This window comes from Eriocheir sinensis, chromosome 15 (genome assembly GCF_024679095.1).
Source record: "Eriocheir sinensis breed Jianghai 21 chromosome 15, ASM2467909v1, whole genome shotgun sequence".
NCBI classification, from domain to species: Eukaryota; Metazoa; Arthropoda; class Malacostraca; order Decapoda; family Varunidae; genus Eriocheir; species Eriocheir sinensis.
In genome coordinates, this window is record NC_066523.1 from 15,422,370 (window position 1) to 15,435,253 (window position 12,884).

Sequence of the window (12,884 nt, forward strand, 5' to 3'; positions counted from 1 at the left end):
GTGGATGGACATTAGTCCGCTAATGACTTAGTAAGCACCTGGAAATGGAGTTAAGCAGGTAATCAGCGTCATTAACATAATTTGCTTTGTTATCCGGGTGGACCTTAGTCACAGCGCGGGCCCGACTGACGGACTGTTAACTAATTAGTATTTTGAGTGAGCCGGTTTGGTAGTTGTTGGTGTGCATGAAACGCCTCACGATGATGCTTGATTTGGACACACCTCGCTGCACATACAAATGACTTCATCACACACTAACTAGGTGCAAAGATTGTTACGGCGCCCGGGTACCTGCGAGCCGCTGCTTACATACGTCTCGACAGCACCGCCCACCCACACCACACACCTGTCCTGGCCCACCTGCCCTGGCCCGCCCCACCGCCGCCACTAACACCACCATATAACTCCGCCGCTACACATGCTGCACCTAACTCACCACCACCACCAGTCCACCAACAAATGCTCTTGAATTTTCTATGCTCATTTCCCTCACTGGCGCTATAAACGCTGCCACCAACAGACCGTAGTGGACACCATTTAGCATTACCTCCTCACATCATCAGCCTCACCACAAGCACCGTAGCCTCTGATAGGTTATAAAAGATCATGTACCATTACTATTGTTGTTGTTGCTACTGTTACTGCTTCTAATATTACTACTATTACTAACACAACACTACCTTAACTATTACTTCTACAACTACCACTATCCCTACATCCACCTCCGCACCCGTCTCTGAAAAATTCACACACACACACACACACACACACACACACACACACACACACACACACACACACACACACACACACACACACATACTCTCCTCGCTGGCTTAATGGCTTCCACCCCAGCCTCGCCTCACTTTAATTACCAAATCGTCTAATTAATAATTACAGTGTGAAGCAACACCCCTCCTGCCCCTCGGCCAAGTTCCCTAAAAATATTAGTTAGGGTAATGTTTCCCTCCTGTGGATTTTTACCCTTATTTCCTTCGCTTTTTTGTGTGTGTTACCTGTTCGGGGCGGGGAAGGTGATGATGGGGCGGCCAGAGGGGTGTGCGCCTTCGTTATGGTGAAGACTTTCTTTTTTGGGCGGTGTATTTTGGTGGTAATGGTGATGATGGTGTAGGGAAGGTGACAGACTCTTGTTCCTCGGTTCTCGTGGTGGTGATGGTGATTTGTATAGTGAGAGAATGGTGATGGTAATGTCAGTCTTTCCCTATACATGGTCGCTCAAGCGGTGATGGTGGTGAAGGTAATGGAGGTAGCAAGGAGTTTTTGATGGCATAGTAATGGTAGAGATGATGCAGTAGCTGTGGGAGAAGGAGAAGGGTGACGAGGATGAAGGGGAGGAGAATTAAGAAGGCAGTATTAGCTGTGGTGATGTTAGTGATGCCGATGGTGAAGGCGAGTATGCCAAGACAAAAAAAAAGCAAGTATTAAGTGCATTTGCAATAACGTTAGGCAGGTGAGGTTAAACGAGATGAGGTTAGCGTAGGCAAGAAACAAGGTAGGGTTATACATGATGGGTTAAAGGTTACAGCTAGTTAGGGTGCACTGTAGGCCAGGAAGCGATAGCGTGAAGAAGGTGGAAAAGAGAGGAGAATGGTAGGACAGGGTAGGGTGTTACAGGGTGGAGAGAGCATGGGAAGTGGTTAGTATGGAGGGTGTAGATAGGGTGAGGTGGGGATACAGACGATATAGATCAACGTTAGGAATAAACAGTAAGAGAGAGAGAGAGAGAGAGAGAGAGAGAGAGAGAGAGAGAGAGAGAGAGAGAGAGAGAGAGAGAGAGAGAGAGAGAGAGAGAACGTATATATGTACTTGCTTGCATGTTAGTAATTATGTCAATCATCCAGTCAACACACACACACACACACACACACACACACACACACACATACACACACACGTTACACGCACACACACATACATACATATCACCCTGCTAATGTGGTAATGAGTGCTCGGTCTCGGCCAGCAGCGGCGTGTATGTAGGGCTGTGGCGAGCCTTTGTAATGGAAGAATACATAAACAATTAAGTCCAGCCAAATAAGCACGCATGGATTCATACGTATAATAGCAACGAATAATGTATGAAGTGCTGATTTGCATGCCCAAGTACATTATATTCGGAAGCATATCAGCGGGAAAGAGGAGGAGGAGGAGGGAGTGAGGGAGAGAAGGAGGGGAGTGAAATGAGGTGTGTTGAGGTGTGTACGTACATATGTAGCCATAAAACCCTTCACACACACACACACACACACACACACACACACACACACACACACACACACACACACACACACACACACACACACACACACACACACACACACACACACACCGCTACACGCACATAGGTAGGTACATAGGCAGGCTTTTAAGAATACGCGACCCTTTACACTTAAAATATGATATAGTGCAGTTTAGAGTGGCCGAGTTAATTAGGTAAGTATGCAAAGCGGCGTTATTTAGCATGCACCTCGCCCCGGCCAGACATTCTTGTGCCGCCGAGCTGGCCGACGCGACTCACCCTCAATTTAGCCGTCTAATGACCTACGTAATTAACATACTTAATGCCACTGATATATATTCACCCGCGCGCCGGAAAGAGGCATAGCAGGAGCAGTAATAAGGGAGAATAAATAAGTAAATGGAGGATGCGATGTTGTTGTAATACAGGAAATGATTGGAGGAGATGTGAATGCGAATGCTCGTGTTTATAGATCGCGCGCGGGGATGTGTCTGGCGTCTCGTGTGTGTTACGGTGTGTTACTATGAGATGTGTTGCTCTTCTGTGCCAGATGGCTTGTGTTACGTGTGGGAGAGAGGAAATATTTACTGGGCAAGGAAGATTCGTAGGCACTGGAAGCTTTGTATTATAATTGCGTTTGCCGTTTCGTGTGTTGCATGTGTGTTTCTATGAGGTGTGTTGCTCTCCTGTTGCATGTGTGTGAGAGGAAATACTTACTGGGCAAGGAAGACTCGTAGGCACTGGAAGCTTTGTATTAGTAGCGTGTCTGCCGTCTCGTGTGTTACTTTTGCGTTACTATGAGGTGTGTTTCTCCCGGGCCGGATGGTTTGTATTGCGTGTGTGTGAGAGGACATAGCAACTGGGCAAGGAAGATTTGTAGGCATTGGAAGCTTTGTATTAGTCGAGTGTCTGGTTTAGTTTGAGGGTCAGGGACTTGGCCTTTTTGTCTTGTCTGCCTCTTCAGTGCTCTTTTCTTCTCTTATAAAGCTCGTATAATATGTGTTTGTGTGTTGTCAGAGAAGTAAAAAGATAATTTCGTGGGGCTTTTTGTGTCATTTTCGCAGAAGCATAATTTTTGCGGGCACTGTATTGTCATCACTTTTGCGGGCACTGTATTCTCATCGTTTTTGTGGGCACTGTATTTTCATCATTTTTCTACGGGCACTATAACCTCATCATTTTTGCGGGCACTGTACTCCCATCATTTTTGCGGCCTCTATAACCTCATCATTTTTGCGGGCACTATATTCTATCTCTCCCTTCTCTTTGTCGTCCTTACCGTAAAAAAAAAAAAAAAAAAAAAAAAAAGCACAGAAAGGAGGGTATGCATATAAGGCTTCGGAAACGCATCTCCACGGCCATACACGCAGCCATACCGCGGAATAGTGTATGCATTCTATTGATTGCGGCCGCGTGGGGTGGCGAGTGCCGACCAGGAAGTGGAAGCATTGAGGCCGGGGCGTATTACCGGCGAGGGAGGGACACACACACACACACACACACACACACACACACACACACACACACACACACACACACACACACACACACAAACACAAACGACGGCAGACACATAACACTTCGCGAGGCAGCACATTATGGCCTAGGAAAAGAAAGAGAGAGAGAGAGAGAGAGAGAGAGAGAGAGAGAGAGAGAGAGAGAGAGAGAGAGAGAGAGAGTGAATGAAGGGTTATCAGATGGACTCGTGGGTATGGGGTTAGTCTGGGCTGTCTCCTTCTTCTCTCCTCCTCCTCCTCCTCCTCCTCCTCCTCTTTCCTGTTCTCATTTTTCTCCCTCTCTTCCTTGCTACTCTACGATAACATTCTTGGTCGTCTTCTTCACCTACTTTTTTTTTCTCACCTTTCATCAGCTATTCTCGTTTGTCTGTCTCGTGTTTGCTTCCTCCTCCAGACACAAAGTAATCGTGTTTTTTTTTTTGTTTGTTTTTTTAATTCTGTCCGTGTGCGTGTATTCTTTGCATGCTTCCTTTCCCTCCCCTTCCCTCCCTCCGTACACACACACACACACACACACACACACACACACACACACACACACACAGACACACAGACAGAAAGAGGGAGAGAGAGAGAGAGAGAGAGAGATAAGACGCAAATTCACTCACCACTAATACATTTTTTAACCTTTCCTCGGCCCTCTCTACACATATAGTCTTCATTTGCCTCCCTTCTCCCCTTCCTCGCAGCCCGTTTCATCTTTCTTTTTATTATTTTTATTCTTCTCGGTCTTGTTTCTTTTTCTTCTGTTCTCTTTCTTCACTTTTTACTATAATTGGGATTTTTTTCGCCTTTTCGTTTTTGTTTGTCTCTACCCTTTCCTTCCTTCATTCATTCATTCGTTGTTTTCTTAATTTTACTCCTTCCTTTCATTTTCGTTATGGCCTTCTACCTCTTCTCTTTTTACCTCCCCTTCCCGTCACGTCACTTCACCCCTATCTTCTTCCTTTCCCTTCTTGTTCTAATCATCCCCTTTCTTCTCCTTCCCCTTCCTCCTCGTGCCTTCACCCTCCGTCTTTTCTATTCCTCTCCTTCCTTTCCCTTCTCTCTCATTCTATGCCTGTTACGCACTGTTTATCTCTTATTTATTTTCCTATATACCTACTTAACTTAACCTTATCTTACTGTATCTTAACTTACCTTTCCTTACATACCCCTACATTTCCTTGCCTCATCTCACCTTACCTAACCTTACCTGGAGTAACCTAACCATCCCTTACCTCACCTTACCTTACCTTTCCTTTCCTCCTCTAACCTGGTATGCACTACTTTCCTGTCTTGTACTACTTATACACCTGCTGAACCTAACCTTACCGTACCTTTCCTTACCTTACCTTTCTACCTACCTGGCGTCCTCCCTTCGGGCCGCAACACGACCGCCACACACACACCAACCTGTCACCGTCGCTGCAGCCGCCATTACCACCATCATTATCATCATAATCACCAGCATTATAGTCATTATGGCCTGGTATGTAATTGGCTTGGCGTCCTTGTTGGAGGGGAGGGAGGGAGGGAGAGAGAGGCAAGAGAAGACTGAATAGTAGACTGGTGTAGAGGAGGAAAGGGAAGAGAATGGTTTGAGGTACGTTAGGGGTTTGCTCATCACACCGAACTCAAGATTAAGTGGTGGGGGGGGGGAGAGAGAGAGAGAGAGAGAGAGAGAGAGAGAGAGAGAGAGAGAGAGAGAGAGAGAGAGCACAACAGAGGTCAGTAAAGAAGTACTTAACCGAGCCGAATGAAGTGCTTCGGAATGCATTAGTTGAAGAATTTATTGCCGCCGTAGCGAGGCCCAGCCGTTTCGTGGTCATTACAACTCTTCGCCGCACTGCCTCTGTGTCCTCCCGTGTGTGTGTGTGTGTGTGTGTGTGTGTGTGTGTGTGTGTGTGTGTGTGTGTGTGTGTGTGTGTGTGTGTGTGTGTGTGTGTGTACGCCGCATGCACACATTCTTCCCCCCGCCCCACCCCGCCCTTCGCCGCACTAACCTTGCCTTCTCTCCTTCCCCAGCAGGCGGGGTGTCTCCGCCCCCCTCGCCTCCAACAGCCATCTCGCCCGCCCCCACCATGGCCCCGGGACACGGCGCCTCTAGCCCGGGCTCCGGCCTGGCCAGCCTCCACCATGCCATCCACGGCCTCCACAACCTCCACAGCCTCCACAACCTGCAGAACTTCCACAACCTCCAGCAGAACCTCCAGACCCAGATGGCCGCGCTAGCCGGCCTGCAAGGCGGCCTTGGCGTGCCCTCCGTTGGCTCCCTGTTGCACCCACACCTGGCCCAGCAACACCCTGGTGAGTTTGTGGCCCTGCACCCCCCTGCCTCCCGCCTCCCTTGCCCCGCCCTCCCCCTTACCCCCACCCGCCTCCCCGGCCTTTCCCCGGTTATCAAAGCAAGAATTCTCTGCATAATGAGTAACGAGACAGGTAATCGTAATATCAGTGGTTAATCGATGCAAATTGCGCTTTTATGGTCCTGATTACCTGCTGAGTACACGTAAAATACCTTCCCTGCCAAGACTTGTATATAATCACTATTACTACTTAACATATTATGCTGCGAAGCCTCGCTCGTAAACTGTACGGTAATTAGCTTTTCCCTTGCAAAAGTCTCTCTTATTGGCCAAAGTAATAAATTTATGTCGAGGGTCCGCTATTGTCTGACCTCGCCTGGGCCCAGCTTGACCTGACCCGCAGCTGCCCTGACCTCCCCCTCCCTACACTCACGCCTTGAACCACTCCCCCGATGTGTCTTGCTAATATCAGTAATCTTGCCGATACAAAAAGCTTCAATTTAATACCGGGTCGGCGGCGTGAGAGCTAAGCGGCGGCTGGAGGCATTTTTACTGTTCAGAAGCTTGTCGTATCTCGCGGCGGCCTCAGTGTGGTGGCTGATGTGTCTGTCCTCACTTCATAAAATAAATTTTTATTCACTTATACACGTTTGCGTCCACCAACAGCAGCGGCGGCGGCGGCGGCGGCAGCAACAGCGGCGGCGGCGGCGACAGCAGCCGCAGCGCCCCCTCCCCCTGGCGGCATCAACAACAACGCGGCGGCCAACAATGCCGCCAACGTGCCCCAGATGGTGCTCACCTCCGGCCACGTGACCCAGGGCGTGCAGGGCGCCCAGCTCCTCGTGCCCACCTCGCAGGGTCAGTGCCTCCCCAAACTCTTCGCCTCTACGCCCGCTTCCCTAAATCAGCGCCACGTTTCACTTTTACCACCCGTTTGGCGTTCTTTTTATCACCCTTTACCCAGTGTCCTCATTCTTTATCCTTTTCCTGTGTGTCCCCGAGTCTTCGCCTCAACGCATACTTCCATTTCAGTGCCTCTTTTTGTCTTCTCTCACCTGTTGACGATTTTATTTTATTTTTGTTTTGTTTTTTATCACCATTTATCACCTTATGCTCATTATCATCCTCTTCCTTCCTTCCACAGAGTCCTCTCCTCAGCGCTGTCTTCCCTTATCAAAGCCTCGCCACACACTTGTTGACGCTTATCACCCTCTACTCCTTGCCCTCGTGCCCGCCTCCTCACCTCCGGACTCTCGAACTCACACCAGCGCTACTTTTCACGTCCTACACCATTTGCTGCTTCTTGTCAACCTTTGCCCAGTCATCGTGTGTTCCTCCTCCTCTCTGGTGGGGCACACATTTCCTCTACCGTTTTATCATCCTTATCCCCGTGTCCTTGTCTCCTCCTCCTCCTCCTCCTCCTCCTCCTCCTCCTCCTCTTCCACGCCCTCCTCCTCTGCCCAGTGTTCATTTATTTCCTCATTTTATCACCCTCTACCCTGCATCCACTTCCTTCTCCTCGGTACAATTATTTTTTTCCTGCCCTTTTTACTCTCGTTCTTATTTCTCATCATTATATCTATATATATATATATATATATATATATATATATATATATATATATATATATATATATATATATATATATATATATATATATATATATATATATATATATATATATATATATATATATATATATATATATATATATATATATATATATATATATATATATATATATATATATATATATATATATATATATATATATATATATATATATATATATATATATATATATATATATATATATATATATATATATATATATATATATATATATATATATATATATATATATATATATATATATATATATATATATATATATATATATATATATATATATATATATATATATATATATAAATATATATATATATATATATATATATATATATATATATATATATATATATATATATATATATATATATATATATATATATATATATATATATATATATATATATATATATATATATATATATATATATATATATATATATATATATATTTATATATATATATATATATATATATATATATATATATATATATATATATATATATATTTTTAACGTTTCTTTTTCTTCTTTTTCTTCATGTAATATATACTTAGCCTCTTTCGTAGTTCTGTTACTCCTAATCACACCTGTAATTCAAGATTCTTAACCACGTATTAGCCAGTTCCGTCATACTTTTTTTTTTTTACAGTAAAGGGAATGAAACAAAACAAAACAAAACAAAAGACCCCTTCGCTGATTCTGTCATGCCTAACCACACCTTTTGTTCTATCATTTCTAGCCACACCTTCTTTAGTTTTGTCATCCCTATACTTCACCCTAATCTCTAGCTCTGTCTCTCCTATGCTCCACCTGTCTTCACATGCCGTCCCCTAACCACGCCTCTTGTCTTTCCTCCCCACATCCAACACGCACACTGACCTTTCTTTCATCTCTTACCACTTTTTGTCACCATTTTAACCTAACTCATCTTCTCGTTTCCTCCAGGCATCGCGGTCCAGCCCATCCTGACCATCCCCCTCGGACAGGCCGGCGGCGTGGGCGGTGTTGGCGGTGTAGGCGGCGTGGGCGGCTCCTCGCTAGTTAACCCCCTCGTGCCCCTCCACCACCTGCACCAGCCCGGGCCTCACCCCCAGCAGCCAGGTGGGTAGACACATACGCAGGGTGCCGCCCCACGCCAGACACCCTTACCTCCTTCCATTCGTTTATCCCATGCAGCGTTTCTTAACAATTTATCACCTCTCACCTCTTGCTGTAACCTCTGAATCAGGGTTTGGTTTCTCAGCGTCCTCAATGAATGGTTACGAAGATTACATTTGCTCCAGGATCATAATGTTGATGTTGATTGGTTTGTTTTTTGTTCCTCTTAAAAAAAAAGGTAATATTAATTCTCCAAAGCAATCAGAAAAATCGTAATATATCGACGGTGTGGTACAGAAAGTCCCTCTTCCTGAAGCTCATTCCCAGCACCTCCTAAGATAAGTTTTAGTACACCAGGTTAAGAAACGATCACCTATTCCCCCTCCTCCACCCCTCTCCCTTTCCGTCTTCGTCTGGTTGTTGTTATTCTTGTTGTTATTGTCTTATTGCGAGTTTTCTTTTATTGTTTTGCTGTAGTGTGATAGTGATTTTAACAACAGCAACAACAACAACAAAAACAATAATAATAATGATAATATAACCTGAAACACTGAAACAGATTAAGCCGGCGGTGTTTGAACTGTGTTATTTTCCCTTTCAACTATTTTTGCCCGCCGTTCTTTCATCGCTGTTCTTGTTGCTGTTGTTTTGCTCGCTTTGTCGTATGTTCTTGTCACAGCGGGCGGCGTAGGAGAGCTATTCAACGTTTCTTTGTATACCGCTCATTTCAGATATTAATGAAATCTGCTTTTTCGTTCTCTCTATCGCTCTTTTTTTCTTAACTTTTGATAATTTTATAACGACTCTACTGACGGTTAGGTTAGGTATCCCAGGCTGATGTATCTTTATTGCTACTACCACTATTATTGTCATTATTATTTTTATTACCATACTATTACTACTACCATCAGTGCAATAGCTACTTATCGTCTACGTCATCTTGTTTCTCCTTCTGATTACCTTCTCGCATTACCATTGAGATCCAACTGGTCGGGCGAGTTGATTGTTTTTTCAAGGGTGGTAATATCAATTAATACTACTTTCATTGTTACGCCACGATTAATTATTGCTGGCGTTGTCCGTCTCTCGCCAGCGTGCCATTACTCGTCATTATTGTTGCGTATGATAATGTTGTAGCAACGAGACTAAGTTGCTTGAAATCTGAGGCATCCACACGCCGAGTTTCGAGGAATTTGAGCATTAAAACATTACAGCTGATTATGGTTTGCTCTTAATACTCGCTGGTTTAGAATATTAGTTGCGCTAGTCATTGAGTATATATATATAGCTCCACGATTCACGAAGTAATTATTTATTGCAATGTACTTGATTATTATTAGTGATTATGATGAGTCCTAACAGAGCGATAGTTTGTTGATTCATGCCAAAAGTTATCAGTAGTATTTTCTGGACTTGGCCGGGGAAAGGGTACGAGGAGAAGGAGGAGGATAAAAAGGAAAGGAAAGTGTAAAGGATTAAAGGATGGTGTGAGGAGTGGAAGGAGAGTTTGAAAGAAGAATTTAGAAGGAGACGAAGGGCTATGAGAAGTGTTACTGCGATGGAGGAAAGTAGAAGAACGGAGGAAGGTAATTGTGAGGAAAAAAGTGAGGAGAAGGAGAACGAAGGAAAAATAAAGGAAAGTATTAAGGAGGAGAGCCTGCTAGAAGGAAAAGATTGGCGAGGAAAAGAAAAGAGTAAGTGGATAGGGGAGAGAAAAAATGGAAAAAAGGGAATAGAAAAGGATCAGGATAGTAAGGAGGAAGATGAAGGGTAAAAGGCCAATAGAAAAAGAAGGAGATTAAGGAAGAGAATGGAACGAAGAAAAGGAGAGAAATATATAGAAGATAAAAAATGGACGACTGCTTGGAGAAGAAAGAAGAGGAGGAGGAGGAGGAGGAGGAGGAAGAAGAAGAAGAGGAGGAGGAGGAAGAAGAAGAAGAGGAGGAGGATGGAGGAAGCGCATGCATGTCACAAGGCATGCACACGTGAGTCATGAGGTGAAGAAACCCATTCATGTCGATTAGCATTCAGATTTTTTTTTTATTTCGTTTATTTCTCTCTCTCTCTCTCTCTCTCTCTCTCTCTCTCTCTCTCTCTCTCTCTCTCTCTCTCTCTCTCTCTCTCGCTGGCTCGCTCGCTCGCTCACTCTCTCCCAATTCCTGCTTCATTCCTCGTTCAATAAATGTATCCGGAGTAATCTTCTAAATCACACTCAAATATCCTCTTAAGTTGTGTTTCCTTGTTCTTAATTTTTTTCCGGTTTCAACTGCATTCCATTTTTTTTTTAATATATTATATATGCAATTGCTCGTTGTCTGTTTTAATATTCCGCGTCGCACGTAATCAAAGTCTTGAGTAAAACGAGAGAGAGAGAGAGAGAGAGAGAGAGAGAATACTCGGAAGAAAAAAAATATTACTTATCTCTCGTAACTTGTCAATGCGTTATGTCAAAGTTCACTATACCAATTACTCTCTCTCTCTCTCTCTCTCTCTCTCTCTCTCTCTCTCTCTCTCTCTCTCTCTCTCTCTCTCTCTCTCTCTCTCTCTCTCTCTCTCTCTCTCTCTCTCTCTCTCTCTCTCTCTCTCTCTCTCTCTCTCTCTCTCTCTCTCTCTCTCTCTCTCTCTCAGGTCAAGCCTCTCATCTTTATTTGCCTCATTAAACAGCTTTAGGAGAGCGAGAGTGACCGGCGCGCGTGTTAAGGGGAGGAGGGAAGGTCCGCGAGTGATGAAGGGGAAGAGAGAGAGAGAGAGAGAGAGAGAGAGAGAGAGAGAGAGAGAGAGAGAGAGACTGATCATTTTCTATGGTTTAATCGTTCTCAAATTTTAATGTAACTATGGTGCTTTTTTCTCCTTATTTAACGTCTCCTTTTTCTTCTTTTCCTCCTCCTCCTCCTGCTCCTGATCACCCTTGTATCTGCGTTGTAGGGAATTTAGGGATATCTAGGGAAGTTTTAACACGCCTTTTTTTCCCTTTTTCCCCAGGCTCCACTAACACGTCGCCGCTCCCCACCACCTCTGCCCCCATCTCGTCTTCGTCCTCGTCCTCGTCCTCCACCGGGGCCGCACCTCACCCCCTCTTGGGTCTCGCCGGCCTCCCGCCCTCCCTCTTCCACGCTCACCAAATCCACAACAATAACAACAATAATAGTAATAACAACAACAACAATAATAACAACACCTTGGTCAACGAGAAGCCCAAATTACCGCTGCCACTCTCCTCCCCTGTCACCGGTGAGTTGGGTCCTCCTCCTCCCCCTCCTCCTCCTCCTCCTCCTCAATATAGTAAGTCGTTCTCCTTCCCTTCCCATCCCTTCCCATCCCTCTGCATCATACGAACGAGACCCTTAATTTTGATCATCCAGATTATTGCCGAATTAACACACGCAGTTTCCGACGTGTTTTGATTTAAGAACGCGCTGCATGTGGCCAGTAATAAGAACCTCCTCCTCTGCGCTCCTCTCTCCGCTAGTCAGACAGCCAGCCAACTAAAACCGATCCGTGTCTGTGGTTCTTGCTCTTTATGGACCCGCCTTGTAATGCAGTCCTTCCTTCTACTCTCTATACCTCTTTTTGCTGTCCTTGTTTCTACCTTTATACTTTTTTTTCTGTTGCTGTTACTGTTCTCGTCTGTTCTCTTTTTAGTTTCGCTGCCATCGTTCATTATTATTCTGTGTCTTGGAACTTTTTAACCCCTCCACGTCTCTGTTCCTGCCGTCCCCTTCTCCCTGCTGCGTTTTCTTGTTGCTCTTGTCTGCTCTTGTCGTCGTTTTGTGTGCTCTTCGTTGTCTTCGTCTGCATCAACCGCGTCCTTTCTCTTCTTTCTCTTCTCCATCTCCGTCCTCGTCCTATACTTCGTCATCTTTTCCATTAACTCTCCGTCGTTGTGTCATTCTCTCTGCCCTTTACTTTAGCTTTGTTGCCGCTGTTGTATTCGAGTTGTATACAGGGTTTTTTTTAATCTGTCACGTTCTTTCTTTCTTGTGTCTCGTCTTCAGTCTTCGTCCTCTTCCTTTATTTCAACTTCTTATTCTTTGCCTCTCTACCTTTCTGCCATCCTCGTCACCCTTTGCATCGTCTCCTTCGTCTAGC

General features: G+C 44.7%; 1 protein-coding gene across 6 annotated transcripts in view; it reads left to right on the forward strand.

Moving 5' to 3' along the window:
- LOC126998939 (POU domain, class 6, transcription factor 2-like) overlaps window positions 1-12,884 on the forward strand; it is a 324,167-nt gene that overhangs the window by 298,529 nt on the left and 12,754 nt on the right. For 3 of the 6 annotated variants that reach the window (XM_050861218.1, XM_050861221.1, XM_050861220.1), the window contains exons 6-9: window positions 5,785-6,066; window positions 6,732-6,923; window positions 8,643-8,798; window positions 11,778-12,026. In XM_050861218.1, the coding sequence (XP_050717175.1) occupies window positions 5,785-6,066; window positions 6,732-6,923; window positions 8,643-8,798; window positions 11,778-12,026 (879 nt within the window). The remainder of the gene's footprint in view (window positions 1-5,784; window positions 6,067-6,731; window positions 6,924-8,642; window positions 8,799-11,777; window positions 12,027-12,884) is intronic. The other 3 variants (XM_050861222.1, XM_050861223.1, XM_050861219.1) reach the window with 2 other exon arrangements.